This window comes from Athene noctua, chromosome 19, assembly GCF_965140245.1.
Source record: "Athene noctua chromosome 19, bAthNoc1.hap1.1, whole genome shotgun sequence".
Classification (NCBI taxonomy): Eukaryota; Metazoa; Chordata; class Aves; order Strigiformes; family Strigidae; genus Athene; species Athene noctua.
In genome coordinates this window covers 8,008,378-8,036,109 of record NC_134055.1, presented here as the reverse complement: position 1 = coordinate 8,036,109, position 27,732 = coordinate 8,008,378, and the positions used below count along the sequence as shown (strand labels likewise).

General features: G+C 40.1%; 1 protein-coding gene across 9 annotated transcripts in view; it reads left to right on the top strand.

The window, feature by feature from the left end:
* CUX1 (cut like homeobox 1) overlaps positions 1-27,732 on the top strand; it is a 284,219-nt gene that overhangs the window by 98,163 nt on the left and 158,324 nt on the right. For 8 of the 9 annotated variants that reach the window (XM_074923163.1, XM_074923160.1, XM_074923159.1 and 5 more), the window contains one exon: positions 18,029-18,076. The exons of the other annotated variant lie outside the window; for it this stretch is intronic. In XM_074923163.1, coding sequence (XP_074779264.1) covers positions 18,029-18,076 — 48 coding nt within the window. The remainder of the gene's footprint in view (positions 1-18,028; positions 18,077-27,732) is intronic. 9 annotated transcript variants of the gene reach the window in all.

Genomic DNA, 27,732 nt, shown 5'->3' with positions numbered 1-27,732 from the left:
CCAAGCCCCCCTTTTGTGTTGGGAATCATCATGTGATTTGAGGCAAGGATTATGCCCCAGCCATTTCTGAGTCATCAAAAGGTATTTATTTGCCCATTAATTGTCTTCAGACTCCATGGGTCCCCTTGTAGGGCCCCTAGACTTGACCCAGTCTTGTCGCTGCACCCACTGCTCCAACTTAATTTTTTCACTTGCTCAAGGTTTGTGTGGTGTTGAAAAACTCTTAGAAGCCCTATCTTCTGTGATGGCTGTATAAGAAATATCCATTTTAAATTTACTTGTTAAAGTAGCCCTATGTGCTGTCCTACTGCTTTTGCCTCTTGGGAGAATCTGTTAAGGATCCTCCCTGAGGGGATGCAGAAGGAGAATCCTACTATGTATGTGATGCATTTAATCCACAGCCTGTCTATACACTGAAATAAATAGAGCATTCACCTTTCTGTTCGTGGATTCCTTTCAAATGCAATTACAGTGTCACCTGTGGCATCCCGATTCATCAAGGTCTGTACTAAGCACTTCTGAATCTTATTGACCACTTGTTTTAGAGGATGATAAATCCCTGTTCTCCCAGAGCAAATAGATTTAATAGAGCAGATTTTTTTCTTTGATTTATGTTTGCCATGACCAGAAAGCAGGATTTCAGCATCCAGTAGACAGTCCTCCACAATTACAGAATCTGAGGCTGGCAGTGTCTGTTTTGCTGCTGTATGACAAATTGTGTAAGAAGACTTGGTGACAGTTTATGACATGTTCATATAGAACTACACCGCTTGTTGCAATTGTTGCTTCAAGATTAAACTTTCTTGCAGCCTAGATTTGAATTTAGAGGATGCCTCTCTATAGACGTGAGCTCAGTGACTTACTGGTTAGAGAATGAAAAGAGGTAAAGAGCCCTGTGTATTATACTTGAGTACAAAGATGAGATGTTTTTAATCTGTTTAGTCATTAAAAAGTGAAAGTAGTGCGTTTTGTACAGGGTTTGGAAGATTACTGTGGACATTTGAAAATTATTTTTATCCCTTGCTCTGTAACATTGTAAAGGCATAAAAAGCAATTCTAATTGTATTTTAACAAGACACAATGTGAAGTGCACAACTGCTGAAGAAATTAAAGAATGACATGCTAAATTGTGACTGTATGGTAAAATTAGATAAACAGAATCGCATAACCAAAATCAGATTCTGGCTGATGGAATGGGCGTGTGGTGACAACCCTGTGCTTGCATAGTGTCACAATAAGCGATCGTCTGAGTTGCAAGTATTAGTGATGAGTGCCACTATACTTCATTGATCATAAGATTAAGTGGCTTGTACAAGATGGTATCTCCAGCTGCTGCTTACTCTTGACATCGTATGCTATCAGTTTATGTGATTTGGAAGGGGTGCCATGCACAATGATACTTATGGGCTATCTGGGCCTATCCCTTACCTAACCATTTCATCATTTGTAGTTAGAGCCATGGGATATGTAGTCCAGAAATAGTTGTGTATACTTATTGTCATCATTACATTAGAATGGGTCTTGTCTAAAAAATGAAATCCTAAAAGAGCAATATCTCACTTGAAAACCACGTCAATAGGGCTTTAAAATTGCTTGAATAGGAAGAGGATGTTGCACAAAATAGATGGATTTTGCCAACCTAATGATAGGAATTGACATTTTTCAGAACAGTTGTCATTGATAATTTATAGATGGCTTTAAAAATTAAATTTTATATAGAAGTCAGCTTAAAAATGAAGTGGTGTCAATGTTCTAAGTGCATTAGGTACATCAAGCAAAAATGTACTTCACTCAATGGTATTTGAATACTTCAGAAGTCAGGAGCAACCGTCTCACTTGAAAGTCTAGTTGTGTTCAATATTAAAGGCTCACATGAGTCTGCTGGATTCCAGATAATGTAGTTGTGTTTCTACTACAGGAAGTGTTTTGAAAATCGTAATTACTAATTTTATTTCTTACACTTACTGATTTTACTTTCTTACACGTGAAAGTGAAGTGCGTGATTTCTGGAGAAAAAGAGACTTTTACATCTAAAAATATTAACTTAGCTTTCTGATTTAGTAAGCTGTAAAAACTACATATTGATGCCCTCCTCATTTGAAAAACAGCTTGACAGTCCACTCACAGAAGGCATCTGCTCCCTGTGCACTGGGCAATAGTGGAGAGCCGGGAAAATTACTGGAAATATTTCTGGTGCCTTTGTGGAATCAGGGCGTTTGTTTTGTTTTGTTTTTTAATACACTTTTTCTAAAACTGATCCATCTAAAACAAAGTAGGGGTTAATACACACTTTGCTAAGTAAGAAAAATAACAACAACAACAAAAAAAACAAACCAAAAAACCCGAGGCTCAGCCCAGGAAGATGGGAATTCAGAGATAATATTCAATGTGCCCAAAGGGACAATGCTGTCTCTTGTTGTCACTGTCTATATTTAGCTACCATGCTCATATGCAACTTAAAATACCTAGAATAGCAAGAAGAAATTTTTTTCCCCTTCATTTGAAGTGGTGCAGTGTAGGGTTGTTAATTTTGGCTTATCACAGCTGACACTTGAGTAGGGGGAAAAAAATAGTGGTTTGAAGCTTTAACTCTCTCCACATGTGCCCCTTGCAAGGAGCCCTCTTGACTCCTGTGAAACTTTCTTGGCTGTCTTAAATTATATGTCCCCCATTTAGGAGAAGTTCACAGGTCATTTAGTTGATTTAAAATCCATTGTTGTTTGTGCAGCTGATAAGGGGCAAAAAAGCTATTAGTTACTAGTTCAGAAAAAATTGTTAATAATTCTAGCTTCCTACTTGCATCAACTGAAATTTTCCTGATTAGTTAATGTAAACAGTATGATTTATGTTTTAATACTCCAGTTTACATAAAAATGAGCAATAATTTTCACACTTTCAGGAGCGTTTCATGCTGTTGCTATGTAAGTTTTTGTGTTTTACCCAGTTATGGAAAACATAATGAAGTATTTCTGTATGACAATCTGGCAAATGTTTGTGTTTTACGAACATTGTGCACGCTTCAGTGTACTGGTTTTTAATGAGTAGTGCTCCAGAGTGTCAGAGCTGTCAAAAAAGTTGAGCAGAAAAATGGAAGAGAGCAAAGTCCTTGAGGAAATACTGGACATGGGGGAATAACCCTGGCTGGTTTGAATCACACTAATGGCTTACTTATCCAAAAAGTGAACTTGTGGTCAAAAGGAGTGTGCTCAACACGAGAGGGACCAGAAGGGTTGTGCTGAGTTGCCAGGCTTGCCTGAGGAGTCCCTGCCCAGGCTGGGGGCTGGTGGGGAGCATGTCGGACCGTGAGCGTGTGGTGCCTGCTCCACAGCACTGGGACGGAGTTCAGCGGGCGGGTGAGGAGGAAGAAGAGCCATAAAAATCAGGGGTCTAGGTCTGCCATGGTTGGAAAAAAGCAGAATGCAATCCAGAGAGCAAATCTGTGGCATCACCTTGTCTGAGAAGTGGATTTGTCGCCCGATGTGCAGTAGGTCGATAATCACACACTCAGGACAGACATTGGTTATCTGTTTTAGGGTTGCTCAAGCCTGGGTGCTCGGTGTTTCCCCACAAATCAAGGACAGCAACAGGACTTTTCACACTGTATTTATACACAAAACCTGCAGTTAGTAATTTACTAAGTCCATCCTCTCTATAATGACTGGTTAGTAATTTACATACAATTATAACACTGCTGACACAATATTTCTACTGCTACGCATGCTCAGGGGAGGAGTCTTCACCTGGGCAAGGGTCTCCTTGACCTGTCGGTGTGATTTTTAGTATTATAATGAGGGGAGTTCAGTGAGGGATACATGGACCTTGAGTTTGCTTACCAAGGTGGTGATGACCCCTTTTCAGGGTCTAGTTGCGCCAGGCTGTCCTTGCTCAAAGGCGATTATCGACTTGTTCTGATGGGGATGCCTTTGGCTTTAACATAGACAAAGAACATCTTTCTTGACCGAAGCATAATATTGTGACGTTGTTCTAAAAGTTTAACCTTCAACAGTCTCACTTGCCTCTGGTGCATTTAGAACTTGACCAACAAGGAGTCTTTGTCCTGCAGTCCCTACCCCTGTGTTCTGCAGTGTTAAAAAAACACGTGGAATATAACTGAATGATACCTTTTCCAATGGGAGCTAACAATTGTTTATGCTTCTGTGATCTAATAATGCCAATGAAACATTTCCTCATTCTTGTTAGACCTTTGAGAGCAGCATCAAAAGTAATCAGACACCCTTGTTTGCTTTGACAATCTGTGGCATGAGTGAATTATCTCAGTTCTCAGATCCAATGGACCATTCAAACTCTGCATAAGGCATTCCAGCCACCGAGGTGGTGACTTCACCCTGGCACTGTCAAGTAGAAAAGGTTCTTGAGGTGGCTGGGGCTAAGGGGAGAGGAGGTCTGGGTGGATGGAGGAGGCAGCCTGTCTTTCAGAAAATCACAAATGCCGCAGGCTGGTTTATGCTCAAAAGTTGTGTGGAAATAAATGTTGGTTAGCAGTGGGAGGGGATGCAGGGTCTTGGTTGTTTACCAGTTGAATATGGGTGCAGTTACAATAGTGTAAAGATGTTTATTTCTTTTCTCAGATAGGAATCACTTTTCTAGCTTGCAGTTACATCTCGAGTGATGGAATTTCACAGTGTTAAGAGCATTAGAATAAAATAGCACCATTTTCTAATTTGAAGGTTAGCTGACTGTTTCTCACTGTCTACCTACCTGTGATGTGGTGAAGACATTTTATACACATCTGTTACAAAGAACGTGCCAGAGCAGGGCACGCTCCAAGTGCTGTTTTCAGCAGACTGGTGACGTGAGGCGTGGGGACTGGAGAGCCATCCCGTGCTACTGCTGCCAGCCTGACAAAAATATCAAAGGCAGTTATTCCAATTTATGTGAAAGTTGTAAGAGCCTGAAAGATGCCCAGTGATAGAGTGGCAGTGGGAGCGAGCAGGATGGTCGTCACCACGTGGAGTGTGGGCAGGCTGCAAGCTGGCAGTGTCTGTGGCGGAGCCGAGGGGCGTGTGGCAGGGGGTGACGTTGGGCACTAGAGCTCCTGTTACCCTCATCTCCTGAAAAACTGCCTCCCTCTCACCTACATCTAGCATGGAGTCAGTTTATTCTTCCCAGTTTTTCATGTGCAAGTGGTTTACAAAAGGCATGATTCCAGTGTCTGTCTTTGTTTCCTAGCAGGAGGAGAATCCTCTCCAGATGAGTAGGTAACCTACAGAAACAGCTGTTAGGTTGTTGAAAATGTTCTGTTAAAATAAGAGAAAATATACAAAACATGCCTTTTTCTCAAGTCTTAAGATGGTAAAAACTCAAAATCCATTTAAAAAAATGAACAATTAGATCTTTTTATAAGCATAGATGATCAGGATCCAAAAAGTACTTGTTAAGTCAAGTAAGTTGCTTAATCAATGCTGATTCTGAGAGTCCATGGTGCCACTTCCTAGTTTGCCCCTTCTATTTTTATTTTTTCTTCTAAGCATGGTCTTCAGTGCTTGTCCTGACCCATTTAAGAAAGAGATCAGTGGTTCAGAAATGTCAGAGTTTATAAGGCTGTAATCAGTTGGGAAAATTTGATATGCTTTGAGTCCTAAGAGTGCTTATTCAAATACTGCCTTTCCAAATACAGTGTGTTCCTTTAGAAATTTAAAATAACATGTTTTAACTGCACGGTGTTAATAGGCAACTGGGTAAGATATCATCTCCTCTGAACAGTAGCTTTTTTCTTCAACTTCTGTTATCTCTGCATTTCCTAAGACCATTTCACAGGATGAAGTGTGACTGTGCTCCTATTTTGCACCTGCAGCTCTCGATCCTTGGTGAAGCTGGCCCACAATTTTAGTGATTAGGTGGTGGCTGGGCCAGGGTTCATCATGTGCTGAGGTTTCAAATGGGTCGTTAGGGCAGTTAACTGTTATGTGCATCTTGCACAGGAAGAGGCTGGCTGTGGATCTTCGCTTTAAATAACATTTAAAAGCAAGCCCTTGTGGTGTTTGGAAGGGGCTGTGCATCAGGATTATTTCTTACTAATGTTTTCTCAGGCGGCTGTAAGCCAGTCAGAGGAGAAGTAGGAGAGTTTAGAACTTTCAACAAAATTAGTAAGGTGCTGAAAATGTGCAAGAAACATCACAGAGTTTAACAGCTCAGCAGGAGTGTTCTGATTTTTAGAAGCAGTCCGCTCAGGTGTTGTCAGTGGGCCTACAAACAACACTGAAACCCCAAAGGGTTTTTAAGTTTGGGGTTTGCTGGGAATTTTATTTTTTTTTTTTTTTTTTTTTGGCATCACTTTTGCATTCCTGTGACTCTGAACATGAAAGTCAGGTACTCAGTAGATTACTGGGCATTTTAAAACAAAACAGTAATAGCATCTTGAATCTCTGAGAGAGGAGGATGCCATCTCCTCCCTCAGGACCAGATCTTTCCCTGGGAAACACCTTCTGGGTTTTAAGTGCTGTACAATCTTGGCAATCAAATGTGATTACATATATATTTATATTGAGGAATTGAAGCAAATATGGTAAATAATGACTGTGCCTATGAACTAAGCTGTCATTTGTGATATTCTTATGCAACTCCTGGGACAGCAGAGAGCTGCAGATGCCAGCTCTATGCTGTTGTGGACACGTCCACAAAACCATCAGGGGTTTTTGCTCCATTTTGCACTGAGTACTATGACGTTGCACTATGACAGTGTTGTCTCTTGTTTTGCTTTTTTGGTTAGTGGTGAATTTTTTTTAATCTGAAAATATTTTTGTGCATGTGTATTTTCTTTATAACAGACTTCTAAGAAAATTATTTAACAAAGGTGTTTCTAATAAAATGTTTCTTCACATGGCTCCTCACTTGAGCTTTTCTAGATGGTACTGTCTCCTCTGTCTGTCATACTCTTCTATTATTCCCTTGTGCACACAAAACTCAGTATTTATCTTCAGTCTTTCAAGTTTGTTTACCCAGGTTTCACTCCTGAGTTTGAGGAGCTGTAATCTTGTCCATTTTGAGTCCTCTGTGGCACGTGATGTCCATTTTGAGGTGTGTTAGGAATATTCAGCTTAAAGAAGTCACTTGAACTTGGTATATACCCTTTGCTTTGGATGCACAGAGAAGTTTTTTGATCCAGCTAAAGGAAGCCTTCAGTATTGTATCACATACTACTGGTTTTTATGTACTTGTTTAGGCACTTTGTAAAAATTATCATATGTATAAAAGATGGTGATTGCAAGAAGTTAGAGTATTTTTCTGGATTAAAGGGTGTTGCAGGCATTGTTGGAATTCCTTTACAAGTCCCTGCGTACATCATCAGTCAGTGAGTTTTGACCTCCCCTCTTTTTTTTGAGTGCAGATTTAACTTCTTTTACCAGTTTGTGCTAGACTTCTCATGACACTTGGTGTTAATTGATATTTCAGGTAAGCAGTAATGGAAGACATCTGCTGTCTGGTGAGGTGCATGTCTTTGATAATACTAGAAGAGTGTAAATGAAAATGTGAGCTTCACAGCATCTCATTCTGATTCACTCATATATAGAAATATATTTCTGAAAAGCAAAAGTTCGTTAACAAAAGTTAATTTTTACTTGAGTATATCTGAATGCAAGTATTTTTACCATGTTGTAAAGAGAGGGAAAACCCTTTTGAGAAAAGTAGACAGTTTATGTCTAATTTTGCCATACTGCAGATCAAGGAAGTTTGCCACAAAGATAGGAATAAGGTAAAAAGTTTGAAGGTTAGGTTAAAATGATTGTAGATAAGTTGATCTGTGGTTGCCATATATAGTCATACAAGAAATCCTCCAGACGTTTATGGACTTCTCTGATTCATCTGTGAGAGCCAAACAGCTTCAGCCAAGAGATAGGGAATTTGTTAAACTGCATTAAGTTCCTAAATTGCTGTAGCCCAAAGGAGCAATTCTGCCTTTTTAAGGGGGAAGAGTAGGAGGGAGTAGGCAGGGAGGATAGTGCATTATGAAGTCTCTACTTTTGGTAAGAGTTTCAAGAAGATGAGTAACATTCTAGAGCTCTTTAAAAAAAAAAAACCACACACACACACAAAAAACTTGAATTAATTTCCGTTGCTATCATCAAAAGCTGGCTTTCTAAATTTAGCAGTTTCCTATAGACACTCAGCTTATGCTAGCAACAGTAAAACTATTTTTCCTTAAGTGCAATTTGTCACCTTCCCCATCTAAGTTAGTAGAAGAGATAAGCTTGTATTAATTCTCTGATTTATTATTATACAAGTGTGTCTCATTTTAATCTGCTATTGAGTTCATTGTGATTCAGTACTCGGCTCGCATGCCTTTAATGATGGAAAAAAAGTGCACAGGAACGACAGACTGTGTGCTTGCTGTCTGTCTTTCTGTCTCTTAATCTTCAATCCTCTGGGTTTCTTTTCCTGGTCTTCCCTCCCGTGCCCCCCCCCCCCCCCCCCCAAAAAAAAAAAAAAAAAAAAAAGCCAGCCCCTTAAAAAAACAGAACTGGAACAGTTCATAGTTCAGCACATGAATTTGGGAATTAGTCCCAGCTGTGACTATATATTACAGTTGTGAGAAGATGATGCTTCTCCAAAGGGCTTTATGTGTTGGGTTTTTTTTTATTTCTTAAGTTTAACTAACAAACAGTAAATGTATTGAATAGGTCTGTACTGAGATTTTGCTTTCTTTCGTCTTGATGATTCATTTATATCTGCTGTGTGCTACCAAAGTATATGCATTATAGGCCTGAACGTGTTTCAGTAGGAATTTTGCCAGGAAGCATAAAGGCAGCAAAACTTTGTTTTCTCTGAATTGCTTCACTTACTAAAGCAACATGAAAAGATCTGTGCTGTACTTTTTTATATTTAGGTCAGGAGGATGACAGTTATATTAATTTTTGAGGTTTATTTACCAGGTATGCTAAATTAGCTGTAGTAAACCCTTTGGGTCTACACCCTGATGTTTTGAGCTTGTCAGGTTGGTTTTTTTTTTTTTCTTTGAATTTCTCATCTTTATAGGACTCTGAAGTTATCACTTTAACAGCATTTAAAGAGTGATGCCTGCTAAGGGCATGGTAACCCGTGGGCCACAGCAGGCAACTAGCTGGTGACTCTCTGCATAGAAGAGGTTGTGAGGAACATAAAGATCACAAACACGACAGTGGTGAGAGTTCTAGCAACGCAGGATGTGGATTTGCAGGACAGCAGGCTTTTTACTCTGACCCTCATAAAACAACTTGTTTTCTGTAGGAGCAACTGGCTTTTGAATAAAACTGGTCAGGATCAAGATTAAGTGAGCAAATCTTATAAAAAGATTATTAGAGGATTGCTTAGTATTGGATTTTCTTGCATTGGAATCATAGAGAAAGGCTGACTGTAGTGATATAAATCAGTAAATACACCTGTGCTCTTACACGCAGGTATGTCAGTGTATGATTAATGCGCAGTCTGTTCACAGCTATATTTTTAACCTGTATTTAAAAGATAAGTGGGGAAAACCATTTTGCAATATCTGATGTCTAGGCAACGCACAGACTGCCCCCCCCCCCCCCCCCCCCATTTACACACGGTCTGTAAGGATCTGTGAGGATGAAGCCTGGTTCCTTACTATTATATCTAACACAGAATTAGTCTTCTTGGAAACTTAACCCAACTTTAAAGCAAGATGCTTATAATGCTTATATTTTGGAAATCTTGCCACTCGGCCAGTAATGGTTTTTAAAACATGAATGGTTTTTAGTACTCTCACTTTTCCTAAATAAAACCGTACATTGAAATGAATGATTTCTGAATGGTCCTACTCATCTTTTCTTTGAGACTGAGGAGAAATCCACATCTCAGGAGCGTGGTGCTGTCAGACAGCACCCAGGTTTCTGATTTCATCATCCAAGAAGGCGAGGCTAAGCACTGAAGGTAGGGTGCACAGTGATTCAGACAGAGCTCTGCTTGTGTGGAGGGAGTATGGAAAATTACAGGCACAATTATGGCTTCACATTAAATATTCTTCATTTTAAATCCACCATGTGAAGCATTAGTCTGTGTTTGAACTGGTGTTGTTAAGTGGACCACAGTACTTAGATGCATTTTCTGCAGAGTCATGGCCCATGTCATTAGCTTCTCATTAGAGACGTTAATTTTTTAAGACTCATAATAATTACCTTTTTTTCAGAAGTTCCCCATTTTACACTGAGGAGAAACCTCTGTTCTGCAGGCTGTAATTCTGAATAATCAGCGAAGCATTGTGAACTCTTTCTCTTTAGACTTTGAGTGCTGTAGTGGATGGAGAAAGAAATCCTGCAGGATGTGATTTGGAGGGGGGAGTGTTAAGGATCTTTTTCACTGGAAACCTCAGTTGCAGGGGCAGAGTTTGTGGAACAATGAGGGGGTTTTGGAGGGATAGAGCAGTTCTGGTTAAAACTTGACAAATGTAGGTGAGGCTGTTTATTGGGATGCACAACGAAGCAGTCACTTTGCTTTCAGTTTTATTGGGCAGATGTACATCTAATAAAATCTGCAGGTACTTACAAAGCTCAGTACCAAGTAATTATCTTTTCTGTATGCAGAGATACTGGCTTAAACCCTAAGAATGGCGGTTCCTGGGTTTTGCTGACACGTGGTTATCCCGCTGGCAAGAACGGCACACTTCAAAGATTCTGAAATATTTATTTGGCTAATCAAATGGTTTTTCATTACATAAATAAGTAGTTCTGCTGACCTGAGATGATAGAGACACGTGGTTTTTCCCATGCCGAGTGTCTGTCCTAGCGCATGTGGTGTCACCTTCAGCCTTCAACAGGGACTACAGGGTTTAACAAGAAATCAGGCCAAACTGTTAGCAGGAGGAAGAATCTTCATGGGGCCAATAGCCAGTATGTAGCCTTGTAAATTAGTATGTTTGTTAAAAATTATGCTTTATTTTCTGTGTGTATTAGCAAGCCATTACATAAGTCATTCTTCCTTTTTCCCCTACTGGAATTTTAGTGACCAGGCTTTCATTTTGTTAGAATTAGCTCCTTCCAAAGCTCTACCTGAATCATTTTTGTTTCAGTTAATTTTTTAGTTTCCTAGCAACTCTAGTTTTTAAGTTCTAAATTGTTTCTGTTCAGTGTCTTTTCTAGCCAATGGTCTGTTTTATAAATGACTGCAAGGTTTTAACATGATTCTAAAAAGCATAGTTCACTAAATTAACTTGCAAAGTTAAAAAATTCTTTTTCTATTATATATAGTTATGTCTCTGTATGTATAGATACACACACATACATATGGGTACAACAGTTCTTCTTTTACACAGTTGATTTTTTTAAACAGTTGGGAAGGTAACCAGTCTGTTTATACGTTGCTGCATAGGCACCGAGTAAACTTGTTAGCTTTTTGTTTATTTTAACTTGGAAAAAGCTGTAAGAGGATTCCATTAAGACTCATGCAAGTGAGTAGTTCCATTGAAAATAAAGTGCCAACCTAGACCCAAGGCCGTGGGACAAGTAGACACCTTCACAGATGCTCCATTTTTCTCGTGCTGGGGAAGAGCACGTTTGCCTCCTTGCTGGTGAAGGAGACCACAGGACCAGCCCCGAACACTTGCTCGCTCTAGACTCATTTCCCCATGGCTTATTAGGACCCACGTGGTCTACAGAGTTTGGCAGAAACAAGGGTATTTCCACAAAGAAAGTCTTGCTGTTGAGGCTCTCTTCCTTCTGGGGTTGTCATGTGGCTGCAATTTTGCAAAATTGTCTGAGGTGGTTAAATAGCAAAAATCCCGTCTCTTTGCAAGGAATCTCTCTTAGTGTTTATTCTGTAGGCTGGTTATGCCCTGCTTCATAACCTTTCTGAAGTGCAAGCTTCTCCCCCTGAATTACAATGCATGTGTTTTTGCTTAATATTCTACTTTAAGCTAAAGTCTGCTCTCACTAAATCAGCCTTTCACAAATGGAATATTTTTTCACTTCTTGCTGGGTGGGTCCATACACTGAAAAATAGGTCAAGAACAGTAATCTAAATCTACTGCTAATAAATAATTAAAGCTAATGGAATTTGCACAAGATCTGTGAGCTGAAATATTTCAGAAAGTACTGTGGTGTACATTTTGATACTGTAAATCAAGATTTTTTATTTATCATTGTGCTAGGTTGAAACATATCTATAAATGTAACTTCAAAAGATTTTTTTTGTACAGAGAAAATACTGGCAAGTTAGTGTAATAAAATAACTAAAAATATCATAGAAAATTGATAACATCATGATTCATTCTTTAATGATCAGATTTCAAGTAAATACTTTAGCAGCCTTAAGCAATAAGAGGTTTTATATCTCATTAAATCGTAGTGTAAATTGAGCAATAAATTGTTTGCTCATATGATTTAATTTGCCTTATATTTTAGGAATTAAATAAGTCATCTAAGCTACTGTATAATACCTGTTTGGACAACTATCTGGGATTTCAGTTTCATATCTTTTAGAGCAAAGCAAAGTGGAGCTTGCTGGAACTAATTAAACATAAAGACTTAAATGTTTCCCATAGTACGCCTCCAATCACATGCCCAGGATCTCTGGTGGAAAAGTTGCATACTCTGGATTTTTTCATAATTGTGGGTACAGATGAATATTGAAAACTTGTGTATTGGTAGGTTAGCACCTGACTGAGTGTTCTCAACTTGTTCTTCACCAATTTTACCTATAGCAGGATGAAGCATATATGTTTGCTGTGTCTCTCTAATTAACCAGCAGAACTGCTTACTACTAATTATAGTTAACTTGATGATTTCTGTGTTTCACAGTGACAAGTTGTGTCCTTGAAGTATATAATAATCAAACACACCTTGGAAGTTGATGCCAGTGTTCCTCCCAAATCCTTCATGCTTGGCTGCTTTTTACCTCTGCCCCTTTCAGCTATATTTATGTGAAAGAGAAGCTCAACAACGTTATTGAGATAATAGCTCTGTAGACAAAGTGTGTAGAGCTCTGCCTGTGAGCGTACACAGATCCTCCCAATTGCAAGAAACAAAATATCCATCACCTCAGCACGCTGCCTCTTGGAAGAGGGGCTTAAACCTGACTGCCAGGTTTTGACACCCGAGTTCCTCTGCTGTGCTATTTCGTCTTCATATGTTGGTTGAACTGACAAATATCTTTCCACACAGTCAGTACGTATTGGATTTTGTTCTGGGTTGGTTTTTTCCCTTTTTTTTTTTTTTCCTCTTTTTATAAGTTCTTATACGAAAGTGTCTGGATGTTCAGCCCTGGCAGTTTTGAGCACAGGGCCACTTGTTAGTTCCTTATTATGTGTGGGCTAACAAGGAAGGAAATGCGAAAGGGTAAGATGGCAGGAAAGCCGTAGCATCTCGCTGGTGATAAGGCAGCTCAAAAATAGGCTGTGACAGCTGAACTAATGATGTCACCGATGCTGATACAAGTGGGCTGCTTCTCATTATGACTTCTCTGCCAGACATGGTGACATTCACCAGCCAGTGCGTGTCTCAAGTAGACGATACAGAGAACAAATCATAGGAAATGTGGCACAGGAAGCATACGATAGAACGTTTGCCCAGTTTTTTGTTTTGTTTTATTTTACAAGAGCACAATACTTCTGTAGATGATAAAGGTGTATAGGTCAAGCTTAGCCTTGCTGGACCACTTTATCAAACCAGGGTCATAGGGCTCTTGTTGTGACATTTCGAGATAAGCATTTTGGAGGTAAATGAGATGGTGCAGTCTATGAGGAGATCAGAAGGTGCTTGTGTAGCTTCAGACCTCAAGTAAATTACAAATACAGTGTTGGTAGCCTGGCCATTGATATGTCCTGTGTATAGTACATAGAGTATATAGTGTGTATTAAAATAACGATAGATAAATAATGTAGTTTAGTTGTCAGAAAGATGCATTTGTTGCCCAGGTTTTTACCATAGATTTATTCTTGGTTTATTTTCCATAGAGTTATTTTTAATGAGAATGGAAAGGGAGTTAAAAATTATTTGGATTCAGATTTCATTGTGTAGCTACTCAATCAAAATATAAACTTGTTGTTTATACTCTTGTAAAGGGAAAATGCTATATTAGCTTTCAGCTATCAGATTTGATTCAGATAATGATACAGCATCCTAATTCATAGTCTCTACTTCGGGTATTGAGTTTGTCTGTGATAGAGCCTTTCTCAGAAAACTGCTCTATCCTGATAAATCATCCAGAGAGAGAGAGAGAAAACACGCACGTTTAGTTGACATGGAAAAATAAGCTAATAATGTGATTGTATAGGAGTACTCAAATATTTCAATGCATTTGTGTTGATAAATTATCATTTGTTTTAATGTTCAGTTGCATGTACCCTTTTTAGCTGTTCTGTTTGATGGCAGTGATTTGCTAGCTGTGTGCGAGTGCTGGAGTTGGTTGCTTTTCCTGTTTTGATCACAGCCCAGGCAGTAAAGGCCACTACACTTTAAACAGATAATAAATCATATGGTGTCCTTGCTAACCAACATTACAGATTCCCCTGGGTCCGAACTGAATGTCCTTCTTTCTGTTCAATTTAGTGCAAAGAAGGTAAAATTCTATTTCATGTTAGTGTAATATTTTGAGACGAAATCTGATGAAGAATTTTTCCAAACGGCCAAAAATAAATCTTACCAGGAGAGTTTTTGCTGGTGACTCGAGGCATATGTATTCCTGACTTCTGTCTGTTTATTTTTACTTCCCTTTTGTTGTAAGCTATCAAAAGTTTTGATGCTGTTCAGCCAAGGAAAGAATTATAAAAGTAGCCTATAAACTCTTCCCAAGGGGGGGAGGAAGAGAGGGGAGAAAGCAAAAAATGGTTTGAAGAAAGTGTTTATGCCTTTTGTTATGGGGTGTGCCATTTATCCACTTACCTGCATGGCATATTTGGTTGCATTTAATATACTCCGGTGAATTCCTTGCAGTTACTTTTCTTAAACTGTTTGCTCTGTGAAGATAATGGAAGTGGGATGCTCTGCATCGTTCAGCTGCAACAGATTGCAAGTTACTGCTAAGATTTCAAGTTGTCAAAGTATTTTACCCTGTTAAACTGTGTGCTCGAATGATCAGCATGTCCCAGGATTGCCCCAGGTTGATTACAGTGGTATAACCAATTGCTTGCCAGTGGGACTGAATCACTTTAAAGAAGCATTCTCGCTCTATCATGAAATGTTTTAAAAACAGTTTTGCCAACAACAAAAGCTGCTGTCTAAATCAAGCACCACACGTTTTCCCCTTATGGCACAAATCTTGCGTGGTAACGTTTTGATTGCTGGGATGAATGTTTAGCATCCTGAATTTGCTAAATGAAGGATGTATGGGAATCAGATATGGTACTTGAAAGCCTTTCTCCCGTTTTGACACCTTGACCAACTGTTTTCTTGGCTCTGTGATAGCCCTTCCATTCCCCCCCCCCCCCCAGCTTCTCTCCCTTCTTCTCTCTGCTATAAACAACCATAACAACATCTCTCATTATTAAAGATGAATATGAAGGCAAAGTCCTGACATAGTTTATATCATGAAATAAAAAGTTCTGCAAATCCTGTCTTTCAAAAGTTAGTACATGTCAGAGGATGCAGTTCAATAGCAAGCTCTTGGCTAGAGCTCGCCACGCACAGAGGGGAGCAGGGCTGATGTTCTCCTGCCTCAGAGCTGGCTGTGCTTTATTTCACTGAAAGCCATTGTGGGGCTTTGTCATCCGCCGATGCACCCAGGGTGATTTCTGATGCTTACACCGTGTGCTCAGGCAGTGGGAATAATGCCCTGCTCTTGAGAGTCGTGCGAGCAAGAGACTTGGGGCTGGTCTGGAATTAGATCTCCTGTATTTCTTGCAGTTTTGACATCAGTTTGCTGGCTGGCGCCAAACTAGTCAGTAAATTCAGAGGCAATACCAGGGACAGAAGCCCTAAACCCGATGATTTCCTACCAGCTGAGATTTTATTTCAAGAAATGTTGCTTTCCTTGGATGGTATAATTTTCCCTGATTTTATAAAGGGTGCCAGCATTCTAACTGTAAATCTAATGTCTCTGTTTGTAATTTTCACTGTGTGTTACAACCTACCATGCCAGATTTTTGGCCCTGAATGTGGGCATTTCTTTTGCCATTGATGGTTATTGTTACTTTCTTCAACGTCATCATCATCAGGTTACAAAGAAAACGTTATAAAATGGGCACAGCTCTCTGGTCTCCTGGAGTAGTCAGGAAGTGGGGAAAAGCTGCTGAACCTGCCAGTTTGCTTTGGTGGAGGCGTAATCTGTAGAAGTTCATAATACACAAGGACAATACCTAACCTTTTTCTGTCCTAAAACAGACTGCAGAAAAAAAATCAGGTAACATTTAGGTGGCTTAACTTGGTCTAAGAACAGAACTGTTTGGTTTGGTGTTGAAGAGGGAGCTTATAAAGCTGCAACATTATCCTTAACTTCATAGGGATTAGCTATATGTTAGTGCAGTAACTGTGTAAGAAGTGAAATTTGGCTGATCATTTGTCTTTGATAGCTTCATTTGCGTTTGCCCCCCCTAAGCCATTTCTCAGGGAATGGAAGAACTCCTGATACTCCAACTCTCTGCATGACTTGTCATTTAAATGACAAAAATCACTTCTCTCACAAGCCTGCTTTTCCTTCAGGAAAAACAGATTAAAACCAGGGCTGAGGGTGTTTTGGTGAGTGGTTTAATGTCCAATATGTTGCATGATGCTAGATGTAAAAGTAAATGCATTGGAAAAGATAATTTCCTAACTTTTTAAGGTCACCTCTTTTCCGAAAGGCCCAAGGCTTCAACACACCCTTTTTGTATAAAGAAAATACTTCAAAGACCTCTTTATGACCTCTTGCATGAGGTTCAGGGTAGCTAAGGGACTGTGGCCTGTGTGAAGCTAGGAAGATTTCATGGTTACTTAAGCAGTTCATGGCTGTCTCAGTTGTGAGCAGTATTCTCAGAGCATCATAGGACTCTCGGTTGGAGGGGACATCCAGAGGCTGACTAGATCTAACCTGGCCCTAAAATGGTTCTTTAGCACTCACACTAGGTCTGGTCAGCTGTGCCTTGGAAATCTCCAAGGGTAGGAAATCCACCTTCTTCCTGGGTAACCCGCATCAATGCTGCCCTCTTAAATGATGCAGCATCGTGTTACTGTTTTATACCTCTTACAGATTTATTCTAGCTGTAAGTGTACTATGAAGTCGCTGCTTGTGCCTCGTCAGAGGAATACCACAGCAAAAATAGGAGTACAGCTTCTTGGCTGTGCATGAATAATACAGTGTCCTCTGCAAAGTTACAGGATTTAATTCTTCAGGCATGCACATAATGAGAACTCTGAGAATTTCTAAGTGAATTAGACCCAAACCAGTTTAAAAGTGGAGCCACTGAGAATTGTATGCAAGATAGATATACTTTTGTTGCCCTAAATTATCCTGCTTGCTAAGTAAAAATAAGCTATGAACTTTTAGAGTCATTCTATGGGCAGTATTTTCATGAATTTTGTAGCACTAAGTGTGCTGTAATTTGGAAGAAAACATTTGAGTTATACAGAAACCAACAAAAATAATACTGTCTTCTTCAATGTATCTGTCTTCAGTTCTCTGATGGCTAAAGTCAGAGCACTCTTGAGGAAATATTTAATAAAAAAGACCTTTTACAAAATGGCAACACTCTTAGTTGAAGTGATGGCCCAAAGTCATCTTCCTTTAAGCCTGGTTTCCATCTGTGGACATTTCTTTGGTGTAAGTTCAGAGGTGTAGCTGCTGTTTAGGTAGATAGAGGCATTTACTTCTAATCTCATGAGTGTTTCAGCTGAATTATGAGATTGAAGGCGTTCGGTGCTTACCCAACATCACTACAGTTTTGTTAATTAATACTGTTTGCAACAGATGCAAGTGTATGTCAAGCTGGAAACGCAGGCTTGTTCAAAATGAATTCTAGGTATACTTTTATTTTAATCAAAACTTCCATAAAATGCGATCAGAATTTACGTAATAGTTCAGAACTGAAAATAGTGTTAGGAAAAACTTGATAGTGGTTTATCCTTTCAAATTTTTTCTGATGTAATATCTTGCTTCTGTCTTCCAGGACCTGCGCAAACAGGTAGCTCCATTGCTGAAGAGTTTCCAGGGAGAGGTAAGAGCTTATGCTTCTCATGGTGCTTTCGATATTGCTTCACACAAGCCTGGTGCGCTGGCAGCCTTTCAGCGTGGCCGGGTGGGTACAGAGCCCTTGAGCAGAGAGCATTGCAGGGGTTCAGCCCTTCTGCATTTTGCTGTGTGTGATACACTGGATTTGTGCTGGACGAGCTAAACTGGTCAAATCACTTTGCATTCAGCATACCTGAGCATAAGCTTACCGTTGCAGTGACTCAGGTGGCACACGAGAACTCGCTGTGCCTCAGTGACTTCATGGTTAGAACGCTTAATGAATGCAATGTAATGGACGTATACAAAGGATGAAGATACTACAAATAGTTTTCAGTGTAAACCTTTTCAGCTGTAAACATTGTGTTCTACAGGACTTGATGGAAAACCTTAAGTTGGCAGGTGTTTGTTGGAAAAACAACAGAAAGCGTTAACAGCTCTGGTGCTGGCTCTTACTTTGATTTCTCTTCACACCACTCCGCTAAGAAACACATGATTAGAATGATCACAAGTTTAAAAGCCAACTGTTGTTATTTTGAAGAATTTCTACAGGAAAAAGCAGCTGGGCCAATTACAGAATTTTACATTTTAGCTGTGGACAGCACTGAAGCGCTCACTTCACGTGAGTGCTTAGGCCAGATGGGAGCTGTTGTACTGCCTCTAAGAAAATGTCGTGTATGAAGTTTGCAAATTATATTTCTTCTTATAAAGATTAGTGCCTGCGTGGGGTGGTGGATTTAGGTTTTAGCTCACTCTCTGTTACACATTGTAGAGTTCTGCTCTTTGTTAGCTGTGTTAAAGCAGCAACACTTTTTACTTTCTTAATTTGTTGGCTGATTTTATATTGTTGCAGTTCCCATCAGAGCACAGAGAAATTCAGGAGCACGTTTTCAGAAGTCTGCATAGGGAATTAAGCGCACAACTCCCGATATATGTAATGAGGGTTGCATTTCTGATTACTTGTACATCCTGCTAAAGATGTATCTCAAATAGGCAATAATTCCTCATCCTAAAAGCAGTATGATATTTTTTATTTTACAACCCATTTTCCCAAGTATCGCTAGAAATAAATAAATAAACAGGACAACTTTGTCCTTGATATATCTAATAGTAGTTTGTGAGAACAAAGAATGACTTGTGTGAGTCCGTTTGCCAATGGAAATTTACACTTTAAAATTGCTCCGAGTGGATTGCAGTGCTCTTAAAACCTTTTCACTTTAGTTTCAAGCTTGCAGTGCACTGACTGAAAAGTGTATGTGTGCTTTCAGCACTGTTCTTTAATGAAGGGAATGTCTGAGGATCAAGTAAGAATCATAAATCCAAATCTGGCTACAGCTGAAGGAAGATTCTCCCATTAGATCTTGCCTGTTGGAGACAGCCACTGTTACCTTGGTATGGCTCATGCACACTCCTCTTCTGTAGTTTTGCTTCACTAATGTAAAATTGAAGTTTATGTTGATATAAATTCAACATCACAAATTACAAGAGTAAAATTTGTTGGTAGAAATCCCCTCTTACATAAATGAAGCACGAATACATTACAGGATTGTGCTGCTGAATCTCTGAGCTGGTGATTCCAGTCTCCCTAATCTAGACAGGGTTTTAGAAACCTGAAAAACCTGAACTAATCATGATTGACTAAATAAATGCGGAACATACAACTGTGAATTGTGGTATTTGATTATAGATGTAATTACTGTATCTTGTTTTGGAGACAAATCAAAATACTGAGAATATTAGTCTGTTCTGTTGAGTTATATTTTATTGTTCAGTATATAGATTTGGTCTCTGTTTATTGTTAAGGTTGACTTTCTGAAAGATTGTAAGATGAACGCTTCAGGTATCTCACGAACAAATTGTGTTAAGCACAGACTTTTCTCTATTTCAAATCCAATGGAGATGCCTTGACTTACTCACCCCAGAGATGGCTCAGCAAGGAGTATTGCTGGGGGCAGGACACCCACCCCACGAGTTTGTAGGTTTGCTTTGCAGAAGTGTGGGTGTTACCTGCTAGGTGATACTTAATGTCCTGGGAGGGTGGCAGAGGGACCTTTTGGTCACCCAGCACAGGTACTTTGGGATATGAGCAGGGAGGGGGAATGGGGAGTGAACTGCTCATAAGTGATTCCCTGCTCCTACTACATAGACTTCAGCCCCATACTAGGATTTTGTTTCTTTAAAAAACCAACAAGAGTAAGTAAATAAAACAGAGGTAGGCAGAGAAGCAGTGAAAAATGATGTTTTCTGGAGTCCCTTCTGCTGGAGAGTGAGCATCCTGGAGCAGCAGGTATGGATGCTGTGGGAGTGCTCTGGCTCACACTCTGTAGGTATTGTGGCTGGTATGACCGCTCTCGGGAGCACCACCTTCTTCTCACCAGTTGCTCATACGGAAGCTGGGAAGAAAGGTTCTTGCATTATGCAGCTTCCCTGTTTACCATGCAGGAAAGCCTCCACCACGTTTTTGGCTGTGACTGCAATCACCCCATGCTTTTCTTGATCTCTAATGACAGAACTAAGTAGGTGCTTTTGGCATGTCTCAGTGATACTAAGTTATGATTCCACCTCAGAAGGGAAGCAGGCTTTTGCAAATCCCATGTGGGATGACTGTTCCACAGGGCTCTGGGCACCAGGGAGGGACAGAAGATAGGAGGGACAGGCAGCTCCCTAATGAGCAAAGGTATTTAAGTAGCTTTACACAGATATTGTGATGTTTCTGCCTAGCTAAGGACCTCCTGCAGTGCCTCAGCTCTCATGCTAGTGTGGTCCCAAAGTGAGCACAAAGTTTTTCTTTTTCCCCCCTTTTTTGCTGGCTTAGTTTTCTGCCAGGTTGGTTCACTGAAGCAGCTCTCTGCAGGCGCCTGCTGGGCCAGGGAGAGGCCAGGAGAGCACAGCCCAGGGCAGGAGGAGTGCACATGTGCCAGCTTAGGTTGACTTAAACTGTCCTTGAACTGTACCCTCGGTGAGCCTGACGTGACTTGGAGAGAGGTTAACTTAAGCTCACATATTTAAATATCCTCCCAAGCATGCTTTATGGGACATCTGCTTGTAAACCTGAACCTGTGGCTAGTTGACTTTTTAAAATACATCCACAGGTCACTTCAGCCAATTTTTCTTTTCAGTTTGAGCATGGGTATTGATACTTATTTCCTCACCCCCTTTTCCTTTTGTATAATACGAATATATAAATAAACAACGCCCAACCAGAACATGCTGTATTCTGTAGATATTTATCTCATTCATTCAGATGAAAATTGTTTCATTACTGGTTGGAAATAACTTTTTTTGTATAGATCTCGGTGCTTTAAGTAACTGGATTTTTTATGATGACAATTAAAGTAAAAGCATTATGAAATGAAATTTAGAATACTACAGACTTTAAAATGCATTCCTAGTTCAATGTGAGACCCTATTAATTCATCACTGTAATACAATTTTATTATAGTACTTTTTCCTTGTTCAGGATTTTAATGGAAATTTGCATGCATTTTTTTTTAAAAAACTAACAGACTGTTGTGTCTGATTCAAAGCTGATGGCATTGTTCTTTTGATGTTTGTGGGTAACTTCCCTAGCTTTCCTGGAAGATTTAAGGTCTGAATGGTGTAAATAGGCTATTGTGAGCAAGACAGAAGTCATTAATTTAAAAGGTGTAGAATTCCTGTCTTTCTATCTTAAATTTTTTTTTTTTGCTTACCATTAACATGGGGATGCAACTTATTAATGGTTTGCTTACCATATGCTGGGCTAAATACAGAACGGAATCAGAAAACACTGAAGAGCTTTATCATTCAATCATAAAATATGTAATTTGCAAGCTGGCAAGGCACTCCTTCAAGCAACCATCTAAATAAGCTGTGTTCTGAGTAGGTCACTGTGCATTACCATGTTTACATCAGTGGATGTATATTTGTACATGAAATCTTAAAAAAGAAAAAAAGGTTATGTTCTTGGGCCATGTTAATTTACAGAACTAAAGTTGTGGTATGGAAATCTAATGTTGGAATCCGTATTTGTGAAGTCATCAAATAGATATTTTAAGGCTGGGAAAGGATTTCCTGAGGTCATTAGCATTCTTTTCATGTGGCATAACAGTACTGTCCAACAGTAATGCAGTAATCCCTCATTTGGAGAACCCTTTAAGGCACATACTCCAAAACAACGCACTGGACTTTATTTCTGTGAAAACCAGTTCTCATATTCTCCTCACAAAGCAAGTACTTCTAAGGGTATTGCCATTCTGATGAGACCACTCTGGCTCCCCACTTAGCTAAACTGCTCTTTAAACTATTAATTTGGTCAGTAGAGTAATTTAATAATTTTCCATATGCAGACAACAGAAGCTGAAAATCAGTTTGGTGTGCTGGAACTACTAATCATGCCTTTGAAGGAGTACTCTAATAATATGTGTGCCTAAACAACTTCAGACCTACTTTACTTCTACATTTTGAAGGAGTATTCCTGAGCTGATATTCTTTTTTTTTTATTATTTTTTTTTTTTACCCCCTCCCTTTAATTTCCTTATGTTAAATTTACAAACCTAATTAATACAATTTCTTTCCTGTAGGTTCACTTCATGATGGCTCAATTAGAGTAGCAGTAGAACTGTGGTTCAATATTCAGGCCAGCTTCATAATTGAGAACACATTTTCTTCTCAAAAGCTGCAGCTGGTTTGGTTCTGCTCATGCAGAAAAGGATATAACCTTGCATAACATAGGAAATGAACGGTTGAGAGAGAAGCCAAATTCAATTTCAGTCAGATATTTTGAGGATAAGTCCATGATCTATGGAAGCAAGGGAATGAAAAGTGTGTGTATGTGGAAAGCAGCGTATTCAGCACTCTATTAATCACGGCTAGCCTGGGTGCTGTTGTGTGCTGTTGCGTTAGCACAGATTCTAGTACAGAGGCTGGAGAGCAGCCAAGCACTCCAGAAGTTAACCTCTTAAAGACCCTGAGCTGCTTTCTGTTGAATAAATGTAATTTTGTGGTCAGAAATAAATGCTTGTGATGTAGCAGGAGCTTTGAAAACAACAGCGTGGCAAAGCTATTACAAATTGCTCTGTGTTGGGGAAGTCAACAGCATACATCAAAATTCAGAGCTCGCGTCGCGCTGATTTAGGCCCAGAGTTTTCCTGCTTTTCAGTGAAAGTCCCGTTAAACCGCTCAGTGTAACAAAATGGAGCAAATCTAATATTTTTGGTGGGTAATTGTTTTTTGTTTAATGTCCACTCCACAGGATGTGGGTGGTGGGTAATTTCCTTTGTATAACAGGAGCATGGGGATGGATTTGTGCTTCACCTCGATTCTGTTTCCCGATGCTGGCGGGGAAGGGAGAGAGGCACTCAGTGTGCTTTTGGGGTAACAGCAGCTCAGCAGCGTTTCGTTTCTTTGTTTATACAAGTGTGTAAATGATTATTTATTTATTTTTGGCTGGCTTGATTGCAGTTTAAACAACATCTTTCCTGAGGAAGGTGATTTAAATATACTTCAGCATCTCAAAGGCAGATGTACTCTCCTTGATGAACACGTAGGATGTTCTGGTGCCGGCACTGGGCTGCAGGGTCGAAAACATCCCTGAGAGAAGAGACACTGAACTCCAGAGTGATGGACAGAACTGTGGAAACTCTCAAACACAGTCAGGGCCTCTCCTATATGTACCTCTTTCTCCTTTCTATATTGCTGTCTTCCTAGGACAAACCTCAGTTATTGACATAACCCAAACCTAACATACGCCACCAGAAGCAAGTGCTAGGTGCTGTGCACCTTTCTGAAGCTCCTGCAGGTTCATCTCCATCCCATCCAGTGTGCAAGCAAGTTGTACTGAGAGAGCAGATACTACTAGGGTAACTTTGGAGAGGATCAGCCCGAATCCTCTTATTTTTATATAATTGACAAAGTGCTGAAATTTCTGTTGGCAGCTGGTGGGCTGTCTATATTAAGGCCCGTTATGCCGCTGCCACGCGTTTGGGTGAAATGATAACAGTGGTGGGAAACTATTTATGCAAAATTCAGACAGGCAGCACTGTTTCAGTTCGCAGTGTCAGGAGTATCTTCTCATCCTTTTAAAAAAAGAGAGCTTGAAGTGTGCTGGAAAGAATGGGGATGGGAGGGCTGTGCCGGGCGTGGTATTCTGCTGAGTGTCATTATAATCCAGTCCATTTCTCCAAATACAGAATTATCTCTGTATTTATTACAAAATTACTGTGAGGCTCTATACAAGCCAGTGTCTGGTCTTACTTTGTTGTAATAGAGAAGCAAGAGGGTAAAGTTAGTATAAAATATTAGTGAAAGGTGACATTTTGGTATTTACGTGCAGGTAGATTTTGCAGAAAGGCAGTTAATGAGCTCATTCTTGCCAGGATTCCTCTGCCCTAATTTTTTAAAATACATAAACAAAATTTTGGATCATCCATAAGGGAAAAAGTGATTGTGGGTTCTAGGTCGCTGTTCACAGAGGCAGGAGGAGAGGCTGACGGGCAGGTGAAAGCACCCACTCACTTCACTGTGTAGCTCCTGCTCCTGCTGAGAAGCTGGAGGTGATGTCGACTATCACAGGCTGCTCTGCCCTGGCACCGCTTTCACTCCTTCCTTCCCTGCCCCACTTGGCCACACCAAGCGTGGCTGGGCTGGGCTGGCCATGGCACGAGATGTTCTCCATCCCACCTTGTGCTCTCGCAGAACTTTGAGGATCAAAAGTGGCAAGCCCTGACATCTCCCTGGTTGGTGGTGTAGCAAATAATTCACTGATCTATTCTCTAGAAAGTTGTTCTTTCTGTTTCTTGGGAAGTACATGTCCCCTGTTTGGATCATCTTTTTCCTACTTCCTGCTATGTGTTTTACCTTTTTTGCATCACAAAAACTCACAATTGGCCCATGCCAACCGAGGAGAGAGGCTAGCATGCAGACTACAGACTTACAAGGGTAAATAATTATTCATGCGCATGAAATGCCCCAAACAAATTGGGGCACCCCAAATGTGGTTTCACACAGGCTTCTTACACCCTTCAAACGTTCAGGCACATGATTTGATTAATCACTAGCACCCACACTTCTGATTACTAATCAGAGTAAAACTTAGCAAATCAACTACATTTCTGCATCATTCTTGCTGCTTGTCTATTGATCCAGACGTCCTTGGAGTCAGTCTTGCTAGAGTTACTTATCTGTGGCAACAGAAACCACTGGGAGGGTTTAAATAATGAGTTAGAGGGACTAGGATGCTGGCATCTTGGTTGTCCAGGAGTGTCCTTTATCCTTCATGGACAGCTCTAAGCTTCTGCAAAGCAGAGTCCTTATTTCCAGGACCGGGCTGTCCTTTAGTTTATTTTAGTCGTGCATGAACAATACCAAAGTCTCCAGTAAAATGCTACTACCTCACTACATCACAGTGTGTAGTGTGAATTAATAGATTTATTTTAACAGAGTTAATACACTTCCATACTCTGAAGATTGATTGCTAGAATAGTCAGGGAAGGGAATTTTCATAACATTTGGCACTTTGACCCTCCTTTTGCCATCCATATTTTGTCTCTGGTTTCATGCCATACCCCATCCATGCTAGTGTGGGACTGACGCTGGCAAGTGTCCGTGCCCCAGCCCTGGGTGCCCACCTCCTCCCTCATGCTGAGTCTAGCAAATGCACGGGATGACTCAGTTCAGTTTGCCAGCATGATGGAAAATAAATTCTTTCTCTCCTTCATTGCTTAGTTCTTCATCAAGTTGGTGAGCTGAATCATGCTACGGCAGTGCGATCGCTAGGTCTGATGCAAGAGAAGCAGACAGAGCCTGTGGCCTGAGGCAGGAGGAGAGAGCAGGGCTGCTCCGTTTGGCGGAGGGACTGGGAGCCGAGTGAGAGCAGGAGCTGAGAAATCCTGCTCAGAAACGCAGAGGGGTGTGAGGAGGGAGACACACGGGTTATCAAAGGATCCAGGAGAGGTTCAGCAGTGATAGCAGGCCCACTGTGGCAGTGATCTGAAGGCAGGGTGGCACACAGTAAAAGCTATTTAAACAAAGCTGTCATTCTGCTGTCAATATCTTGAGGCACATGTTGGGCTGGGCTGTTTTACTGGAAAGGAAGATCAAAGATTGGAAAAGCAACAAGAAGCTGTCCTGTGAGAACGAGGGAGCTGAGCTTTCCTCAGGGGATGGCAGCGTTGTTTGTCTGGGAAAATCAGGATTTATCTGGGCATGAAAGGAAGAGAAGGTTTCAAGGGTTCAAGGTTGCAGCTGTTTCACAGTGGAGGGAAGAAGAATTGAAAGATCTGAGTCCTCCTTAAAGCTCTCTTCTTAACTTGAGGTTAAACCAACAAGTTGGTGAGGCGGGCACGCTCTTCCCAAGCTCTTTCCTGGTAGCGTACCTATGCACTGCACCCAAGCAGCTTTGACAAACAGATTGGTATTGTACCACTGTGAAGTCCTTATTTTTGTTAAAGAATTTATAGCACAGCTAAAATACACACCATATGCTTTAAGCAGCTGTACAGGAATAATTTCTTTTTAATTTTGATTCAAAACTTCTTTAATGGCAGCAAAGATAAAAAATAGCATTTTCACTTTTTCTTCTGTCAGCTGCAAAATAAATTAGCTGGGATGATGAATATATATTTTTAGTAATTTGTAAAATTATAATGTTATATTTTTATTAATTTGAGATATCTGTTGGTATTAAGAAAGGGAAATCAAGCCAATTGCCTGCATACTCTGCGCCCTTCCCGATTCACGGGCACAGAGTGTGTTGTAGGGCTGTTGTGGTGCACCACCTTAGAACTGATGTACTGTTTTATATGAAAGGGCAGCTAAGCTCTATTGTAATGGCTTCAAAGAAAGACTGATGCCATTACATAGCATTAATAATGCTTGCTATAACTGCCATTTGATTCCAAGGCAGCTATTCAAGAATATAGCACGGCTTAAAATAATGGTGCGTTAATGCCTTGTTACAATGCTTTTCCCTTTGTTTGATATGTTTCTTAGAATTCTTAATGGCATTTTGGTAGCTCCAAGTAATTGAAGACAAATGGAAAAACTTTGTGATGCAAAGCAATACAACAAAAGATGTGTAAGAGATCTTTGCAAATGAAGAGAAATGGGTGTCTCGTTAAGGCATCCATTTATTAAAAATAAGAACAGAAAAATAACTTCTGGTTTAAGTCACTTATTTTTGCTTGGTAAGTTAGTTCCAGATTGGGTGCAGAACAGTAAAAGACATTAATGTTAAGGTGGCTAATGAGAGTGAGAATTACAACTGAAAAACAGTGAGGATAAGCAGAAGAGTTAGGACTACAGAATTCGTATTTAGCATAGTTGTGTTTGCGACACTGGATACATAGTTAATTGTACTGCAGATAAATCATCAATACTTTGGTAATGCCACCCAGGCACAGAAAGCAGTGTGATCCCTTCAGTAAGGAGTTGTCTTTGGGATGCCAAGTTGTCTAAAAACCAGAGAAAAACCCAGCAGTGCTGAATGATCCAAGTTGATCTGTCAAGAGCAGCGCGCTGTGGCCATGTGCGGGTGTCATGGTCTGCAAATGTGTTCATGTGCTGCTGATATCTGTAAGTTCAGAGAATTTAAGTGTCCACGCAGAATGCCTCGGCATCTGGCTGTCTCAGCTTCCTTGCAAAGAGCTTTATCTTCCCATTTTATTT